The 15,225-nt window shown below is 51.4% G+C and overlaps 1 protein-coding gene across 1 annotated transcript; it reads left to right on the top strand.

The window, feature by feature from the left end:
• The first annotated feature begins 208 nt into the window (after positions 1 to 208).
• Positions 209 to 12,273, top strand: LOC123370165 (myb-related transcription factor, partner of profilin-like). Its single transcript, XM_045016440.1, has 2 exons — positions 209 to 786; positions 11,503 to 12,273. The coding sequence occupies exons 1-2, from the start codon at positions 351 to 353 to the stop codon at positions 12,066 to 12,068; spliced, it is 1,002 nt and encodes a 333-aa protein (XP_044872375.1). The 5' UTR covers positions 209 to 350; the 3' UTR covers positions 12,069 to 12,273.
• Positions 12,274 to 15,225: the final 2,952 nt, after the last annotated feature.

The raw sequence follows: 15,225 nt of genomic DNA, 5'->3' as shown, positions 1-15,225 counted from the left end.
GGGCGAGCCCCTGGCCCGGGACGCCCAACAGGCAGCAGCCGGGCAGAAATCGGTGCCCCAAGGCCCGGCGACGGCCTGGGGGGTCCGGGCCCCACCCCGCGGGCTTTGTCCCCGCGGCCGGCCGGGCCGCAGCCTCCAGCAGGGGGCGGCGGCGCCGCGCAGGAGCCGCTCCCCTGGCCCGCCCCGCTCCGCTCCGCTCCGCTCCGCTCCCCGCCCGGCCGCAGACAAAGGCCGGCCTCCCGCCCGTCCCGCCGGCTGCCAGCTCCGCGCCGGGCCCGCGCGCGGCATGGGCGGCTCCGGGGCCCCCGCGGAGCCATGAGGCGCGGGCTACGGGCGCAGCGGCGAGCAGCATGGCCGGGGCCGGGGCCAGGACCGGCCGGCGCGGCATCCCCAAGCGCAAGCCCAACTTCACGCTGCAGGAGATCGACATCCTGATGAGCGAGGTGCTGCGCTACGAGCAGCTGCTCTTCGGGGCCAGCTCCACCAACGTGAACGCCTACGAGAAGCAGAAGATCTGGTGGCGCATCACCAACAAGATCAACGCGGCGGGCCGCAACCAGCGCGACATCGGCGAGGTGAAGAACCGCTGGCGCGGCCTGCGCCGCCGGGCGAACGACAAGATCACCCGGCACCGCCAGGAGCGCCAGGCGCCGCCCGACGTCCGCGGCTACCCCGCGCCCCGCGGCGCCGAGCCCCGCGAACCCGAGCTCGGCCCGCAATGGGGCCTGCACGGCGTGTGCCCGCTGGACGCGCCGCCCGGCTCCGGCGAGGTGCCCGCGCCGCAGGGTGAGTGAAGGAGGCCCGGCCGCGCCAGCGCCCCTGAGCCGGGCCCTGTCCCCCCCTCCCCGGCGCTGCCTGGCCTGGGGCCGCTTCCCTGGCTGCCCCAGCTGTGGCCCGGCCCTGGAGGGGTAGCCCCTGAGCGCTCGCGGAGATCCGCTGCCCTGCGTGGGTCGTGGGGCTCCCCGGCTTCCTTCCCCTGCCCGCCTAGCCCGCGCCTGCTGCTGGCTAGTGGGGGGTCACCCCCGGGGCTGGCTCTCCCCCAGCCGCACGGCAGCAGCTTGTCTGTGGGGTGCCAGCCTGGAGGGCAGTTCCAGGCTGGTCTCTGATGCCCAAGAGTGTGTAACCCCGTGGGGTCGTGGTTGGGGAGATGTAGCCTTGAGATTGCTCGAGTTTGGAAGAGCTGCGTGATGCAGCCTGGCAAAGCCGGCGGCCTGTCCCTGCGCCCAGCACCCCGGAGAGCAGATCACACAAGAGCTGCGTGGTCCTGGGGCTTTTTACCAAATCCTTTAGCAGAGAGGCCATGTTACAAGAGACCGGGTTGGCTACGCTTCCCCGCGGGGGTGGAGGGGGGGGATTCCTGATTTGAGGAGACATGCTTGCAGTAGCTCTGATCAAGGGAGTGTGCTAAAAATGCAGGGTATCTGCCATAGCATGAGCCCCTAGCTGCCCCCGCACATACCCGTCTGAGATGTTAGGTGGGTGCTTGGGAGGCTAGCCCCTCAGCCCATTGTGGCTCCAATCTATTTAGCACAGTAGCTTGACATGTAGACACTCAGGCTCTCCTTTGGGCCCCACCCTACCTGGTGCATTTAATAGAGCTTGGGTGCAATTTCTCTGTTTGGTCAGTATCTTTCTGGTGTTGTTTGTAGTTCATGGCGCTTATCATAGTATCAGAGCACCTCCAACATCAGTGGATTAAGCCTCTATCACAGCACAGTACTGTGGCCATTTTAGAGGGGGGGAATTCAGGCATGGGTGGTGAACTGACTTGTCCAAGCTCACACACAGAGTCTGGCAGTGCCAGGAATAGAAGCAGATTTCCTGATTAGCTGTACTATGCCTTAACAAGCAAATCTTTGCTTCCAAAAGGCACCAGAACAGAACACCGTGATCTAGGTGTGGCTGGCACACAGCTGTGGGGAGGGCCTTGCCTCCATGCTTGGGAACATGATACCTCAGCAGCTGCTGCCCTGTGCCACACCGCTTTGTTGCCATATCACTCTGCAAACTCGCATCTGTCTTGCTATTCTCACTACTTCCTCTGGCTCTTGTAGCACTGCTCCTTTTCAGATTTCTCCCTCCCCATGAGTACTTTCTTTCAGGCTCTCTTCCCTCCATGGCACTCGTATTTTTATTTATTTATTTAAATTTTTTTAAGCTATTGCAGTTTTGCTCTTTTATTTTTAGCTTCAGCAAGAGCCTCTGGATCTCTCCTGTGTCCTCCCTGGTATCTTGACTTTAGCAAAGCTTTTGATACAGTGTCCCACAGTATTCTTGCCAGAAAGTTCAAGAAATATGGATTGGATGAATGGACAATAAACTGGCTAGATTGTCGAGATCAACGGATAGTGATCAATGGTTTGATGTCTAGTTGGCAGCCAGTATCAAGCGGAATGCCCCAGGGGTCAGTCTTGGGCCAGTTTTGTTCAACATCTTTATTAATGATCTGGATGATGGGATGAATTGCACTCTTAGCAAGTTTGCGGATGACACTAAACTGGGGAGGGGAGTAGAATAAGTCATAGAATAAGAGGAAAGAGGGAAGGTCCTCTCATGGATGGATAACTGGTTAAAATATAGGAATCAAAGGGTAGGAATAAAAGGTCAGTTTTCAGAATGGAGAGAGGTAAATAGTGGTGTCCCCCAGGGGTCTGTACTGGGCCGAGTGCTATTCAACATATTCATAAATGATCTGGAAAAAAGGGTAAACAGGGAGGTGGCAAAATTTGCAGATGATAGAAAACTACTCAAGATAGTAAAGTCCCAGGCAGACTGCGAGGAGTTACAAAAGGATCTCTCAGAACTGGGTGACTGGGCAACAAAATGGCAGATGAAATTCAGTGTTGATAAATGCAAAGTAATGCACATTGGAAAACATAATCCCAACTATACATATACAATGATGGGGTCTAAATTAGCTGTTACCACTCAAGAAAGAGATCTTGGAGTCATTGTGGATAGTTCTCTGAAAACATCCACTCAATGTGCAGCTGCAATCAAAAAAGTGAACAGACTGTTGGGAATCATTAAGAAAGGGATAGGTAATAAAACAGAAAATATCATATTGTCTCTATGTAAATCCACGGTACGCCCACATCTTGAATACAGCATACAGATGTGGTCACCACATCTCAAAAAAGATATATTGGAATTGGAAAAGGTTCAGAAAAGGGCAACAAAAATGATTAGGGGTATGGAATGGCTTCCATATGTGAAGAGATTAATGAGAATGGGACTTTTCAGTTTAGAAAAGAGATGACTAAAGGGGGGTATGATAGAGGTCTATAAAATCATGACTGGTGTGGAGAAAATAATACTTCCGTATTTACTTACTCCTTCTCATAACACAAGAACTAGGAGTCTCCCAATGAAATTAATAGGTAGCAGGTTTAAAACAAACACAAAGGAGTATTTCTTCACACAATGCACAGTCAACCTGTGGAACTCTTTGCCAGAGGATGTTGTGAAGGCCAAGACTATTGCAGGGTTCAAAAAAGAACTAGATAAGTTCATGGAAGATAGGTCCATCAATGGCTATTAGCCAGGATGGGGAGGGATGGTGTCCCTAGCCTCTGTTTGCCAGAAGCTGGGAATGGGTGACGGGATGGATCACTCAATGATTACCTGTTCTGTTCATTCCCTCTGGGGCACCTGGCATTGGCCACTGTTGGCAGACAGGATACTGGGTTAGATGGACCTTTGGTCTGACCCAGTATGGCCGTTCTTATGTTCTTATGTCTGCGTGGCTGTTCTGTGTCTGCATTATGGCTGGGGAGCTTTGAGGAGGCACTCCAAGGAGGATATGGTTATTGATGGCTTTAGGGATTCTTGCTGGGATGAAGGGCTAACATGGGAGAAAGTTGGAAAATACTAGATGATCCTCGCTCAGATGAGACTTTTGGCATCATGGGGGTGGGAAGACTGGATCTTGGAGGTCTCATGTAATAAGAAGTGGCAGAACTTAAGCACAGCCTAGTCAAAGAAGGTGGCCAAGTAAAACATAGGACTTGAGAGATGCTGTCCATTGTGCTAGAGAAGTGAAAGAGTAGGAGCCCCAACTTGGCCAAGTTAAATTTCATTTGGCAGCTGTTTTGTTCAACATCTTCATTAATGATTTGGATGATGGGATGGATTTCACCTGCCGCACGTTTGCGGATGACACTAAGATGGGGGAAAGAGGTAGATATGCTGGAGGGTAGGGATAGGGTCCAGAATGACCTAGACAAATTGGAGGATTGGGCCAAAAGAAATCTGAGGAGGTTCAACAAGGACAAGTGCAGAGTCCTGTACTTAGGAAGGAAGAATCCCATGCACAGCTATAGGCTAGGGACCAACTGGCTAAGCAGCAGTTCTGCAGAAAAGGACCTGGGGATTACAGTGGACGAGAAGCTGGATATAAGTCAGCAGTGTTCCCTTGTTGCCAAGAAGGCTAACGGCATATTGGGCTGCATTAGTAGGATCATTGCCAGCAGATCGAGGGAAGTGATTATTACTCTCTATTTGGCACTGGTGAGGTTGCATCTGGAGTATTACGTCCAGTTTCGTGGCCCCCACTATAGAAAGGATGTGAACAAATTGGAGAGAGTCCAGCGGAGGGCAACACATTGATCAGGGGGCTGGGACACATGACTTATGAGGAGAGGCTGAGGGAACTGGGCTTATTTAGTCTGCAGAAGAGAAGAGTGAGGGGGGATTTGATAGCAGCCTTCAACTACCCAAAGGGGGGTTCCAGAGAGGATGGAGCTAGGCTGTTCTCAGTGATGACAGATGACACCTCAAGAAGCAATGATCTCAAGTTGCAGTGGGGGAGATCTAGGTTGGATATTATGATCTCAAGTTGCAGTGGGGGAGATCTAGGTTGGATATTAGGAAACACTATTTCACTAGGAGGATGGAGAAGCACTGGAATGGGTTACCTAGGGAGGTGGTAAAAATCTCCTTCCTTAGTGGTTTTTAAGGCCCATCTTGACAAAGCCCTGGCTGGGATTATTTAGTTGGTGTTGGTCCTGCTTTGGGCAGGGATTTGTACTAGATGACCTCCTGAAGTCTCTTCCAAGCCGATTCTTCTATGATTAATTCTGAGGATGCTGGTAAATTGAAGAAGGTTCAGAGAGGATCTGGGAGAATGATTAAAGGATTAGAAACAAGCCTTATAGTGATAAAATCAAGGAGTCCAATCCATTTAGCTTAACAAAGAGAACACGAAAGGGTGACTTGATCACTGTCTGTAAATACCTACATGGGGAAAAAATATTTTAAAATGGACTTTTCAGTCTAGCAGAGGAAGGTCTAACACGATCCAACAGCTGGAAGTTGTGGTTAGACAAATGCAGACTGGAAATAAGGTGTAAATGTAACAGTGAGGGTAACTGGTAAATTAAGCATTGGAACAAGGGGCATGGTGGAGTCTCAATCACTGACCATTTTTAAATTAAGATGGGTGTTTTTTCTTAAAGAGGTGCTTCACTAATTGTTTGGGGGAAGTTCTGATTTCCTGCATCATGCAGGCCGTAAACCAGATGATCACAATGGTCCCTTCTGGTCTTTGGAGTCTGTGAATCAGAGGGAGATGTTTGGAGTCAAGGTAGGTCTGTGAGTTATCAGCTCATCAGCAGAAGCAAGCTCCCCACAGTCCAGGACACACCTGCTCAAAGTGGCATCTGACCCTGCTGTAACAGCAGATGCAAAACCTGCAGCCATATCTCCACAGCTACTTATGATCAATACCCCCCACAGCACACCTTTTAGGATCCATGGGTGCTACACGTTCCCATCATAATATGTGGTGTACCTCACCCAGCACACTAAATGCTCCAGTAACAATTAGATAGGAGAAATGAGATCATCGCTACATGCTGGAATTAATGCACGCAGAAAAATGAGACAAATACTCTACCACCTGTGGGTGAACACTTCACAAAGCAACTCTCTATAGCTGATATGCCACACCGCTTTGTTGCCATATCACTCTGCAAACTCGCATCTGTCTTGCTATTCTCACTACTCAGTCTCAGGACAGGATCTCTCAGTCCTCATTCTCAAAGGAAACCTGCACAACACGGTCAAAAGACAAGTCTGGGAGCATAACTGTGCTAGATGCTAACAGTCATGGACTCAAACTCTCTAGTGTAGACATAGCCTACAGCGGTGCAGCTCTACCGCTGCAGTGGCACTGCTGTAAGGTCTCCCTATAGCTGCTCTTTGCTGATGGGAGAGAGCTCTCCTGTCGACATAACCCACTCCCAACGAGCGGCAGTAGCTCTGTCGGCAGGAGAAGCTCTCCCACTGACATAGTGCTGTGCACACTAGTGCTTATGCCGGTATAATTTATGTCACTTGGGGGTGGAATATTCACACCCTTGAGTGACATCAGTTTTGCAGACATAAGTGGTAGTATAGCCATGGCCTTAATACAGACACTGGATTTATGGCTTATTACAACAATCTGTAACCCACTAATCCCCCTCCCTCCCCTCCTTTTTTTGTTCTCTGACTGCAGGGGTGTTAACAGGCCACTTCACCTTGGACTGTCCCTTACCATTGTGTCAAGTATCAGAGGGGTAGCCGTGTTAGTCTGGTTCTGTAGAAGCAGCAAAGAATCCTGTGGCACCTTATAGACTAACAGACGTTTTGCAGCATGAGCTTTCGTGGGTGAATACCCACTTCTTCGGATGCAAGTCTTGCATCCGAAGAAGTGGGTATTCACCCACGAAAGCTCATGCTGCAAAACGTCTGTTAGTCTATAAGGTGCCACAGGATTCTTTGCTGCCTTACCATTGTGTTAACTACTTAGGCTAAACAATGTGTTCTACCTTGCCCTTAGCTATGATGCTCAGAGTACTTTTCCCAGGCCTGAAAAAGAGCTCTGTGTGGCCCGAATGCTTGTTTCTCTCACCAACAGTATTTGGTCCAGTAAAGGATATTCCCTCACCCACTTGTCTCTGTTAGCAGCATAGAGATAGTAGCCAAAGCCACGTTTGCAGCTGAGAACATCGGAGACAAGGCCAGTGTAGAGGCCGTAGGGGGGTGGGCATAAGGACAGATGGAGGGAGAAGGGAGGGCACTGATGGAGCAATCTGAGAGGTTCTAGGAGAACCAGAAAGGGACTAGCTCATGAAAGCCCTGGGCTGACAGGATTTGTTTTAGAAGAGATGGGGTGATTGTGTTAAAGGCAGCCAATGGGCCACGAAGGCACCGGCCCCGAAATCGGGCCAGGAAATGGCTGTTGGAGACCGTGCAGGAGCCATTTCAGGACAATGCAGGGGGCAGGTGCTGGCTTGAGAAGGCACTCAATGGAATTAGGGAGGAGTTTCAGACAGTGGCTGTAGCACCATGCTCTCAATGAGGGGGCGGGGCAGTAATTTGTGGGGAGTTGGGGTCAAGATGGCTTTTTATCATCTGAGAGGCCATGCACATCTGCATGTTGAAGGGCAGGAGCAGGAGAATGGAGGCAAGCGGTTAGGAGTCAGGGCTGGGTCCCTGGTACCAGTGAGTAGGAGGGTGAGCAGGGAAGTCAATGGAGTGCATGAGCACCCACCGGCAGCCCTGCTATCAGCTCCCCCAGTGCCTCCCACCCACCATGAACAGATGTTTTGTGGTGTGCAGGAGACTGAGAGGGAGGGGGAGGAGTGAGGACACGATGTGCTGGGGGGGTTGGAACTGGGTGGAGCAGGGGTGGGAAGAGGTGGGGCCTGGAGGGAAGGGGTGGAGTGGGTGTGGGGCCTGGGACAGAGCTGGGGGTCAAGCACCCCCCAGCACTTTGGAAAGTCGGTACCTGTGCTGGAGTGTTAGTAATGGGAGAGGGGGAAGATTGGTCTGGAGCTTATCTGGCAACCCCCTGCCCTGCCCTCATTGCTTCCTAGGGAAGGAAACTTGGCCGAGCAGCGATTGGCTGGGTTATGCTCCTTTCCTCTCTGGAAAACTTGGTTTTCTCGTCTGATAATTCCTCAGTTCCTCCCAGATCTTCAGCGAGTCTGTGCTCTAAGTAGCCCCTTGCATGTCACCAATAACGTGCGCTTCTGAGGAGCTGGGATGCCAGACTGCCCCACACAGCTCTTGAATACAGAACTGCTCACTAAGATGTCAGTTGGCCCCCCCCTTCCTTTTAGCACTCTGATGTTTTCTGAGCCAACCCTGCTCTGATGTATTCCTCTTGCTTGGGTTAAAATATCCTTACTCCTCCCTTATGAAGGGGTAAGTGAGCTCACCTGGCCTCCTTTTCTCTGCATGTGTAGCTTTGGAGCTGTCCTTAACATGGAAAAATCTCTTCCCATTCTGGCCTCTGCAGGGCTGGCAATGCCAAAGGGCTGTGGATGGTGAGAACTGGCAACTTCTTTCAGAAATGCCACTTGGCCCCATGTCAGACAAATCCATCCAGACAGCTCAGTTTTCTGCAATAACTTTATTAGTGCTTAGATGCAGAGGAGCATATATAGTAACTCATGGGCCAAATTCAGCATTGGCAGGAACAGTGCCAATGGAATGGTGTGTTTACACCAGCACTGAATTTGGCTCTAGAGCTGGCTATACAGCACCTTACTGCTTCTCTGGCCTTGGGCAAGTCACTTAACTTCTCTGCTCTCTGCCTTTCTGTGACATGGGGTAACTGCCTCCCTACCTCCCTGAGATCTTAAGCAGCCACTCTGCAGTCTTTTAGCACAGACCCTGCATAAGCCCATTGATTTGATGAGGGCTTAACATAGGACTCCATGTTAGTGAAGACTTGCAAGAATGGGGCCTTAATTAGCTGACACTTCTGAAGGGCATTCAAAGAGTGCTTTCAGGTCAAGCTCCATTGTTGGGGTTACATTCTAAAATGGGACCATGTTCCTGTTTTCGGGGTTATAGGTTTGTGAGGGTTTTTTCCCCCTCTTGGAAAAGCAGGTGGGCCATTGGTGTGACAGCTCACATGGGGTCACTTTCAGGCCACCGGAATGTTCTTCGTCGTGCTGTGGTGGGTTTTTCTCTCTCAAAATATTTTAGTGAGGAAATTTTTTTCGGGCTCTGGTTGAAATTTTTCCTTGGTACTTTGTTGACGCTGTCTCTTCAATAAACCCTGTCTGGCTCCACAAAATGTAGAGGGGTGGGTCGTGGGTACAGCTGGTGCAGCGTGGAATATGGAGGTGTGTTGGAGGGACACACTTAGGAGTCCTGCACTTAGGACGGAAGAATCCCATTCACTGTTACAGACTAGGGACCGAATGTCTAGGAAGCAGTTCCGCAGAAAAGGACCTAGGGGTTACAGTGGACGAGAAGCTGAATATGAGTCAGCAGTGTGCCCTTGTTGCCAAGAAGGCTAATGGCATTTTGGGCTGTATAAGTAGGGGTATTGCCAGCAGATCAAGGGACGTGATCATTCCCCTCTATTCGACATTGGTGAGGCCTCATCTGGAGTACTGTGTCCAGTTTTGGGCCCCACACTACAAGAAGAATGTGAAAAAATTAGGAAGAGTCCAGCGGAGGGCAACAAAAATGATTGGGGGCTGGAGCACATGACTTGTGAGGAGAGGCTGAGGGAACTGGGATTGTTTAGTCTGCAGAAGAGAAGAATGAGGGGGGATTTGATAGCTGCTTTCAACTACCTGAAAGGGGGTTCCAACGAGGATGGATCTAGACTGTTCTCAGTGGTACCTGATGACAGAACAAGGAGTAATGGTCTCAGGTTGCAGTGGGGGAGGTTTAGGTTGGATATTAGGAAAAACTTTTTCACTCAGAGAGTGGTGAAGCACTGGAATGGGTTACCTAGGGAGGTGGTGGAATCTCCTTCCTTAGTGGTTTTTAAGGTCAGGCTTGACAAAGCCCTGGCTGGGATGATTTAGTTGGGAATTGGTCCTGCTTTGAGCAGGGGGTTGGACTAGATGACCTCCTGAAGTCCCTTCCAACCCTGATATTCTATGACAGTTTTAGCTGTTTGTTCACGTTATAACTGAAAGCTTGTGCACAGTGCACCCAGACTAGATTGACTGACCCCATGACATTTTTCCTGTCAGATTCTATCCTACAGCTGAGAAGGGCTCATGTGCAGCTGCTGAATGATTTAAAATGTATTCTCTCTCAGCAGCTGTACTTCAAACATCCATATCATCTGCTCTCGTTTCTCCTCCCTCCAGTAGCGTGGCTGGGTGGCGGCCGCTCCCTCACTGAGCATCTTGGCGCCTTTTTAATTTTTACTCACCCAGCGGCTCTCCAGGTCTTCGGCAGCACTTCGGCAGTGGGCCCTCACTCGCTCCGGGTGTCTTCGGCAGCACTGAAGGAAATGCCGCTGAAGACCTGCGGAGCGAGTGAAGGTCCTGCCGCCAAGGTGCCGCCGAAGACCCAGAGCGCTGCTGGGTGAGTAAAAGCACCACTCCGACAGTAAAAGCACCGCAGTGGGTGGCGCCTTTTTTTTAATCGCCCTCCCTGTTCCCTCCACCTGGCTATGCCACTGCTTCCATCCCCCTTTGTGTGTAACCCTCCACTCCCAAAACACCACTTAAAAAATGCTAGGAAATTCATACACACAGCTCTGCTGGTAAGCAGTTAAGGTTGCTACACACGCAACATACCTGACACAAAAACAAGGAAATGAAGTTAAGCCACCTAACAAACAGTATGTAGCGATCCCTGCATATACATCTGCACGCACATACCTTATCCTTGCCACAAACCATACAGTGTAGTCTCCCTCTGTCCCCTTCGGTACCAGCCTTCCGCTACTACCGTTAACCCACCCCTTTACCAGAGTGCCCCCTCCCACCACAACCACCATCCACAACTACTAGTGGGAGAGAAGTGGGAATAGTCTCTTCTGTGGTATCTCCATTACTGGAGGCTTGCACTCATGGTAGCCCATTGTATACGATCCTCAGCTAATCTCTTTGCGGATTAGTAGTTTTCTTGATCCGCCCAGGACATTGCTGTTAAATGGCTCAAGTTTTTGTGTCGTGTATGGGAGGGGAGTGGGTGGCATCTCTAGCTTCTTCACAAGGGAGTTCATGTACTAGATACTAAAATTGGAATGGGGGGAAAAATTAAATCCACTACATGTATGTCCTTGTCCATGTAGCCTAGATGTCTTCACTATGCAATGCTGCCAGTCCTGGCATGGGGTGAAATTGGCGGAGGGGGGGCAGGCCTGGGATATGGCTCTCCCTGCAACGGGGAGGACTGGAAACTCTTATTTAATGAAAAAATAAGGTGCCACAGGACTCTTTGTTGCTTTTTACAGATCCAGACTAACATGGCTACCCCCCTTATTTAATGGTAGCTGAGATTGGAAGATGGTGCTGTGGCTGACCCCCGGCCCTCCTTTTGGAGGAGAGTGGGAGACAGAAGGTTTTTCTGGTCTTGCTTTGGTGGGGGTGGGGTTCAAACGTAACCCTGGCTATCCAGAGCCAAAGCACAGGCTGTATTTTCCTGGGTGGCCCATGTCCAGGTCAGAAGCCGCCCTCTGTTGGTGACCCTGGTTCTGGCCTGCTGCCTGCTTTCTCTTTCCAGTCTGATCTGATCTATCCTCTTTGCCAGGGACGGGTGTGAAGGAGGAGCCAGTAAAGGAGGAGCCAGTGGACGTGAAGCCAGAACCATTCCATACGCCTTCCACTGAGACTATCCATCAGCAAGTGACGCGGGGAGGAGAGAGGCGGCTCCTCAGGAGTGCTGGCCATGTGCCGGATGATCCATGTGAAGGCTGGAGCCGGAGCCCGCAGAATCCCTCGCAAACCGAACTCGCCATCAGCGAGCTGGGAGGGCAGCAGGAGCCCCTGGGCACGGATTTCACAAGTATTATCTTTGACCAAGAGGCAGAGCACCTGAATGACTGTAACGCAAGTGAGAGCGTGACCCCTGTAACTGTGGCACTGCAGGAGGGGGGGCTGGAGAGTGGCCATCTCAGCCCTGTGGAGAAGCGGATTCTCCAGTCCAATGAGCAGCTGGTGCAGGAGATGCGAGCCTTCCGCAGGGAGTACACGGAAAGCCGCAGGGAAACTGCCTCTATCCTACGCATCATCGCCAAGGCCCTCAGCAGTGTGAGCAGCAGCCTCTGTGAGATCCGCGATCTCTACCTCCGACAGCAAGTGACCCCCAAGCAGTGAGGGGCCACTAGGCCGGGTCATCATGCAGCATGGGTCGGGGGGGCGGGTAGGACCTCCCACTCCCAGGGAGGGAAGTGCTTAGGGGCTGCATGGAACAGAGACGTGAACCACCCCTCAGCCAGCGGGAGAGAGATCTGGGGTTGGGGACATGGTTCTCCCACACTTCCCCCCCACTTTCCCTACTTGAATAAAACTCTGAACTGGCCATGTGCTCCCCCGTCAGTATCTGTTCCAGGCAGGGCCTGTGCAGGGAGCTGCACTCCAGTAAGAGTAGCTGGGGCATGGTCGTGGCATTTCTTTCTAAACACTTAAGTGCGTTTGTTGCCTTCTCTGCTTCTGCTGCCTGTCCCTCCTGTGTCTCCTCTGCTGCAGCCCTGCCCTGTAACACTGACACCGAAAGAGTCCCCAGAGCTCTGCATGGAACTGGGATGTGGCCACCTCTCAGACTGGGCTGTCACTAGGGCTGGGGGGAAGGGAAAGTGGAGGAGGGGATCCTTGGGTTGGAGGGCACGAAGCCAGAAATGTTCAGCAGTGTCCGTTGGTTGCGTGAGTGATCCATTTCAGCAAGTTCTTCTGGAACTGTAGCACTATTGAGGGAAGATGGGGGAACTGTTGGGGGAAGGTCAGTCTCTTAGGGTGACACTAACATGCCTGTTCACACTAAATCCCATCCCTCCCTTCCTCCTGGGCCAGAATCTCCTTCACCTGGCGATGGGGTAAGTGCTACACACTCTGAGGTGAACAGCCTAGGCTGCCATGTCTGGGCAATGCAGAGTCTTTTCCATGACATCAGCCTGGCCTGTGCCCTCACTGTGCTCTGCTGGGTTCTGAAGTGGGGGAGGTGTAGGCTGGATAATAGGAAACACTATTTCACTAGGAGGGTGGTGAAGCACTGGAATGGGTTACCTAGGAAGGTGGTGGAATCTCCTTCCTTAAAAACCTCTAAGGTCAGGCTTGACGAAGCCCTGGCTGGGATGATTTAGTTGGGAATTGGTCCTGCTTTGAGCAGAAGGTTGGACTCGATGACATCCTGAGGTCCCTTCCAACCCTGATATTCTATGCTTCTAAGTGGGACTGCAGTACCGCAGTTCAGGGAGAGAGCACGCACAGCTGCTGGGCCAGTCCTTCTCTGCTGTTTCTCCAGAAAGGTGGGAAGGGCCCCTGATCCCAGCCAGGCCAGGCCCCCAGGCTCAGGGCATGAGGCGTCTGACAGTGAATCCTTATGGGGCTCTTCCAGCATGGACCAGGTAAGTGCTTTCCCACTGCTGCCCACACTCGGGAGCTACTCATCCCTATCATAGGAAGGGTCCCAGGGCCTTCAGTGGGACTAGGGTACTCTCACTCGGGCTGGGGTGGGGTGGTAGAATCTAACCCAAAGCAGCACTCCAACCCCTTTGTTGTGTTGCTTTTCTCTGACTTCCCTCCCTGTTGCCTCTCCCCCTCTGGGACTGTGCTGCCCACTGTGGAAAGGGATGTACTGCAGGGGCAGCGCCCCAGAGCCCTGCACATGGGCGGATTATTGCTTCCTTTCAGCACAGAAGCTGTGCGAAATGACATTGGCTATTATGTTTGCAGCCTTTCCAGGGCCCTTAGTAATATTTCCCTGTCTTCCCAGGCATTGTCAGCTCCTGTCATCTTTAGCTGATTAGCAGGCTTCCTCCCACCTCCCAGCGAAGTAGGGAAGAGATAGAGAAGGACCCAACACCAGTTCCTTCAGTCCCTATTGGACACTCTCGCTTACTCACCAGCTTATAAGATCTTTGGGGGACCCTATCAGACACTCCACTAAATGCAGTTATTTCTGTATTTGCTGCATTGCAATCAGAGATCTTCCCCAACAGTTTGTATCTTGTTCTGAACATGGGTTAGGTGGCAAAAATGTTCCCCTGTGGGACCCTACCATTGAGCACCCCAATAAGAGCCTTCCCTTTCAGAGGGGCTGGGAACCAGCAACTGCCATCTGCTTCAACAGAGACTGAGAGGTGTTGCATGTTCATAGATCATTAGGGTTGGAAGAGACCTCAAGAGGTCATCTAGTCCAACCCCCTGCTCAAAGCAGGACTAATCCCCAACTAAATCCCCAAATGGCCCCCTCAAGGATTGAACTCACAATCCTGGGTTTAGCAGGCCACTGCTCAAACTACTGAGCTATCCCTCCCCCCAAAATTAGGGGTGAAAATCTTGATCTACATCCTTGGTGGCTTTTGCCTTTAATGTCTTCGGTAAGGCTGAAATTTAGACTTACTGGCTGGGTCTGGATTGCATTTCTTCCCATTTTGAAATGTTACTGAATTTTCTTGTTCCAGTCTCCCGACACTTTGACAGTAATTGTCAGAGGTTTGTTAGCTAATTCCTTCAACTCCCTCCAGCCCAATAGGATCTAAGCCAGTGGAGTTGTACATGTTCATGTTTCCCACTATTCTATTGTTTTACAAGCTCTTAATTACTTCCTGCTGTCAAAACTCACCTGTATTTTTCCATTCAGGACGGATCTGACTCAAGCCCTGTCCTTGGTAAAATAGATATTGTGAGATGGGGCCACCTAAAAACTGACCTTTTAACAAATCAGTCCTATTTCCCCTTTGTAGAATGGGTTTTGTCCACAGCCAGCTTTGAGCAGGAGGTAGGATCAACATGAAACAGCTGACACAGGCATCCTTCTGAGACCTAGTGTCTGGTACCAAGAGTAGTTCCAAAACCCTACTAGTAAGTGATTTGGGCTTGTTTTCTGATCCTGTGGCTCACTGGGCTGCCATACTCCCTGCCTGAAGCAGCAGCACTGTGTGTAGCAGGAGAGACCCCCCCCACACCCCACCTGTAGTCCAGAGGAGGTGCTCTGGGCTGAGAGCCAGGAAGCTGTGAGTTGGAGTGTTACTTTCTGTTGGCTGCTAACATTTCTGTGACCTTCACAACCCTTTCTAGTGGCCAAGCCCTCCTCTGACTGCTTTAGAAGTAGGCATCTATCACCCCACCCCCCAGTGTGCAGACAAGAATACCGTGTGCCAGAGCAGCCAGTGGCACCCAGCTCTTCACTAGGGCAGAACCAAGTCTCACTCACTCACCCACACACTTTTGGCAATGAAGGTGCTAGTACTAGGTGTAGCTATGCCGACAGGCATGGTGCTGAACTGGCTGGAGTTACAATGCAGTGGTTAAG

The sequence above is a fragment of the Mauremys mutica genome, chromosome 4 (assembly GCF_020497125.1).
Source record: "Mauremys mutica isolate MM-2020 ecotype Southern chromosome 4, ASM2049712v1, whole genome shotgun sequence".
In the NCBI taxonomy this organism is placed as follows: domain Eukaryota; kingdom Metazoa; phylum Chordata; order Testudines; family Geoemydidae; genus Mauremys; species Mauremys mutica.
This window is presented reverse-complemented; position numbering and strand designations above follow the sequence as displayed.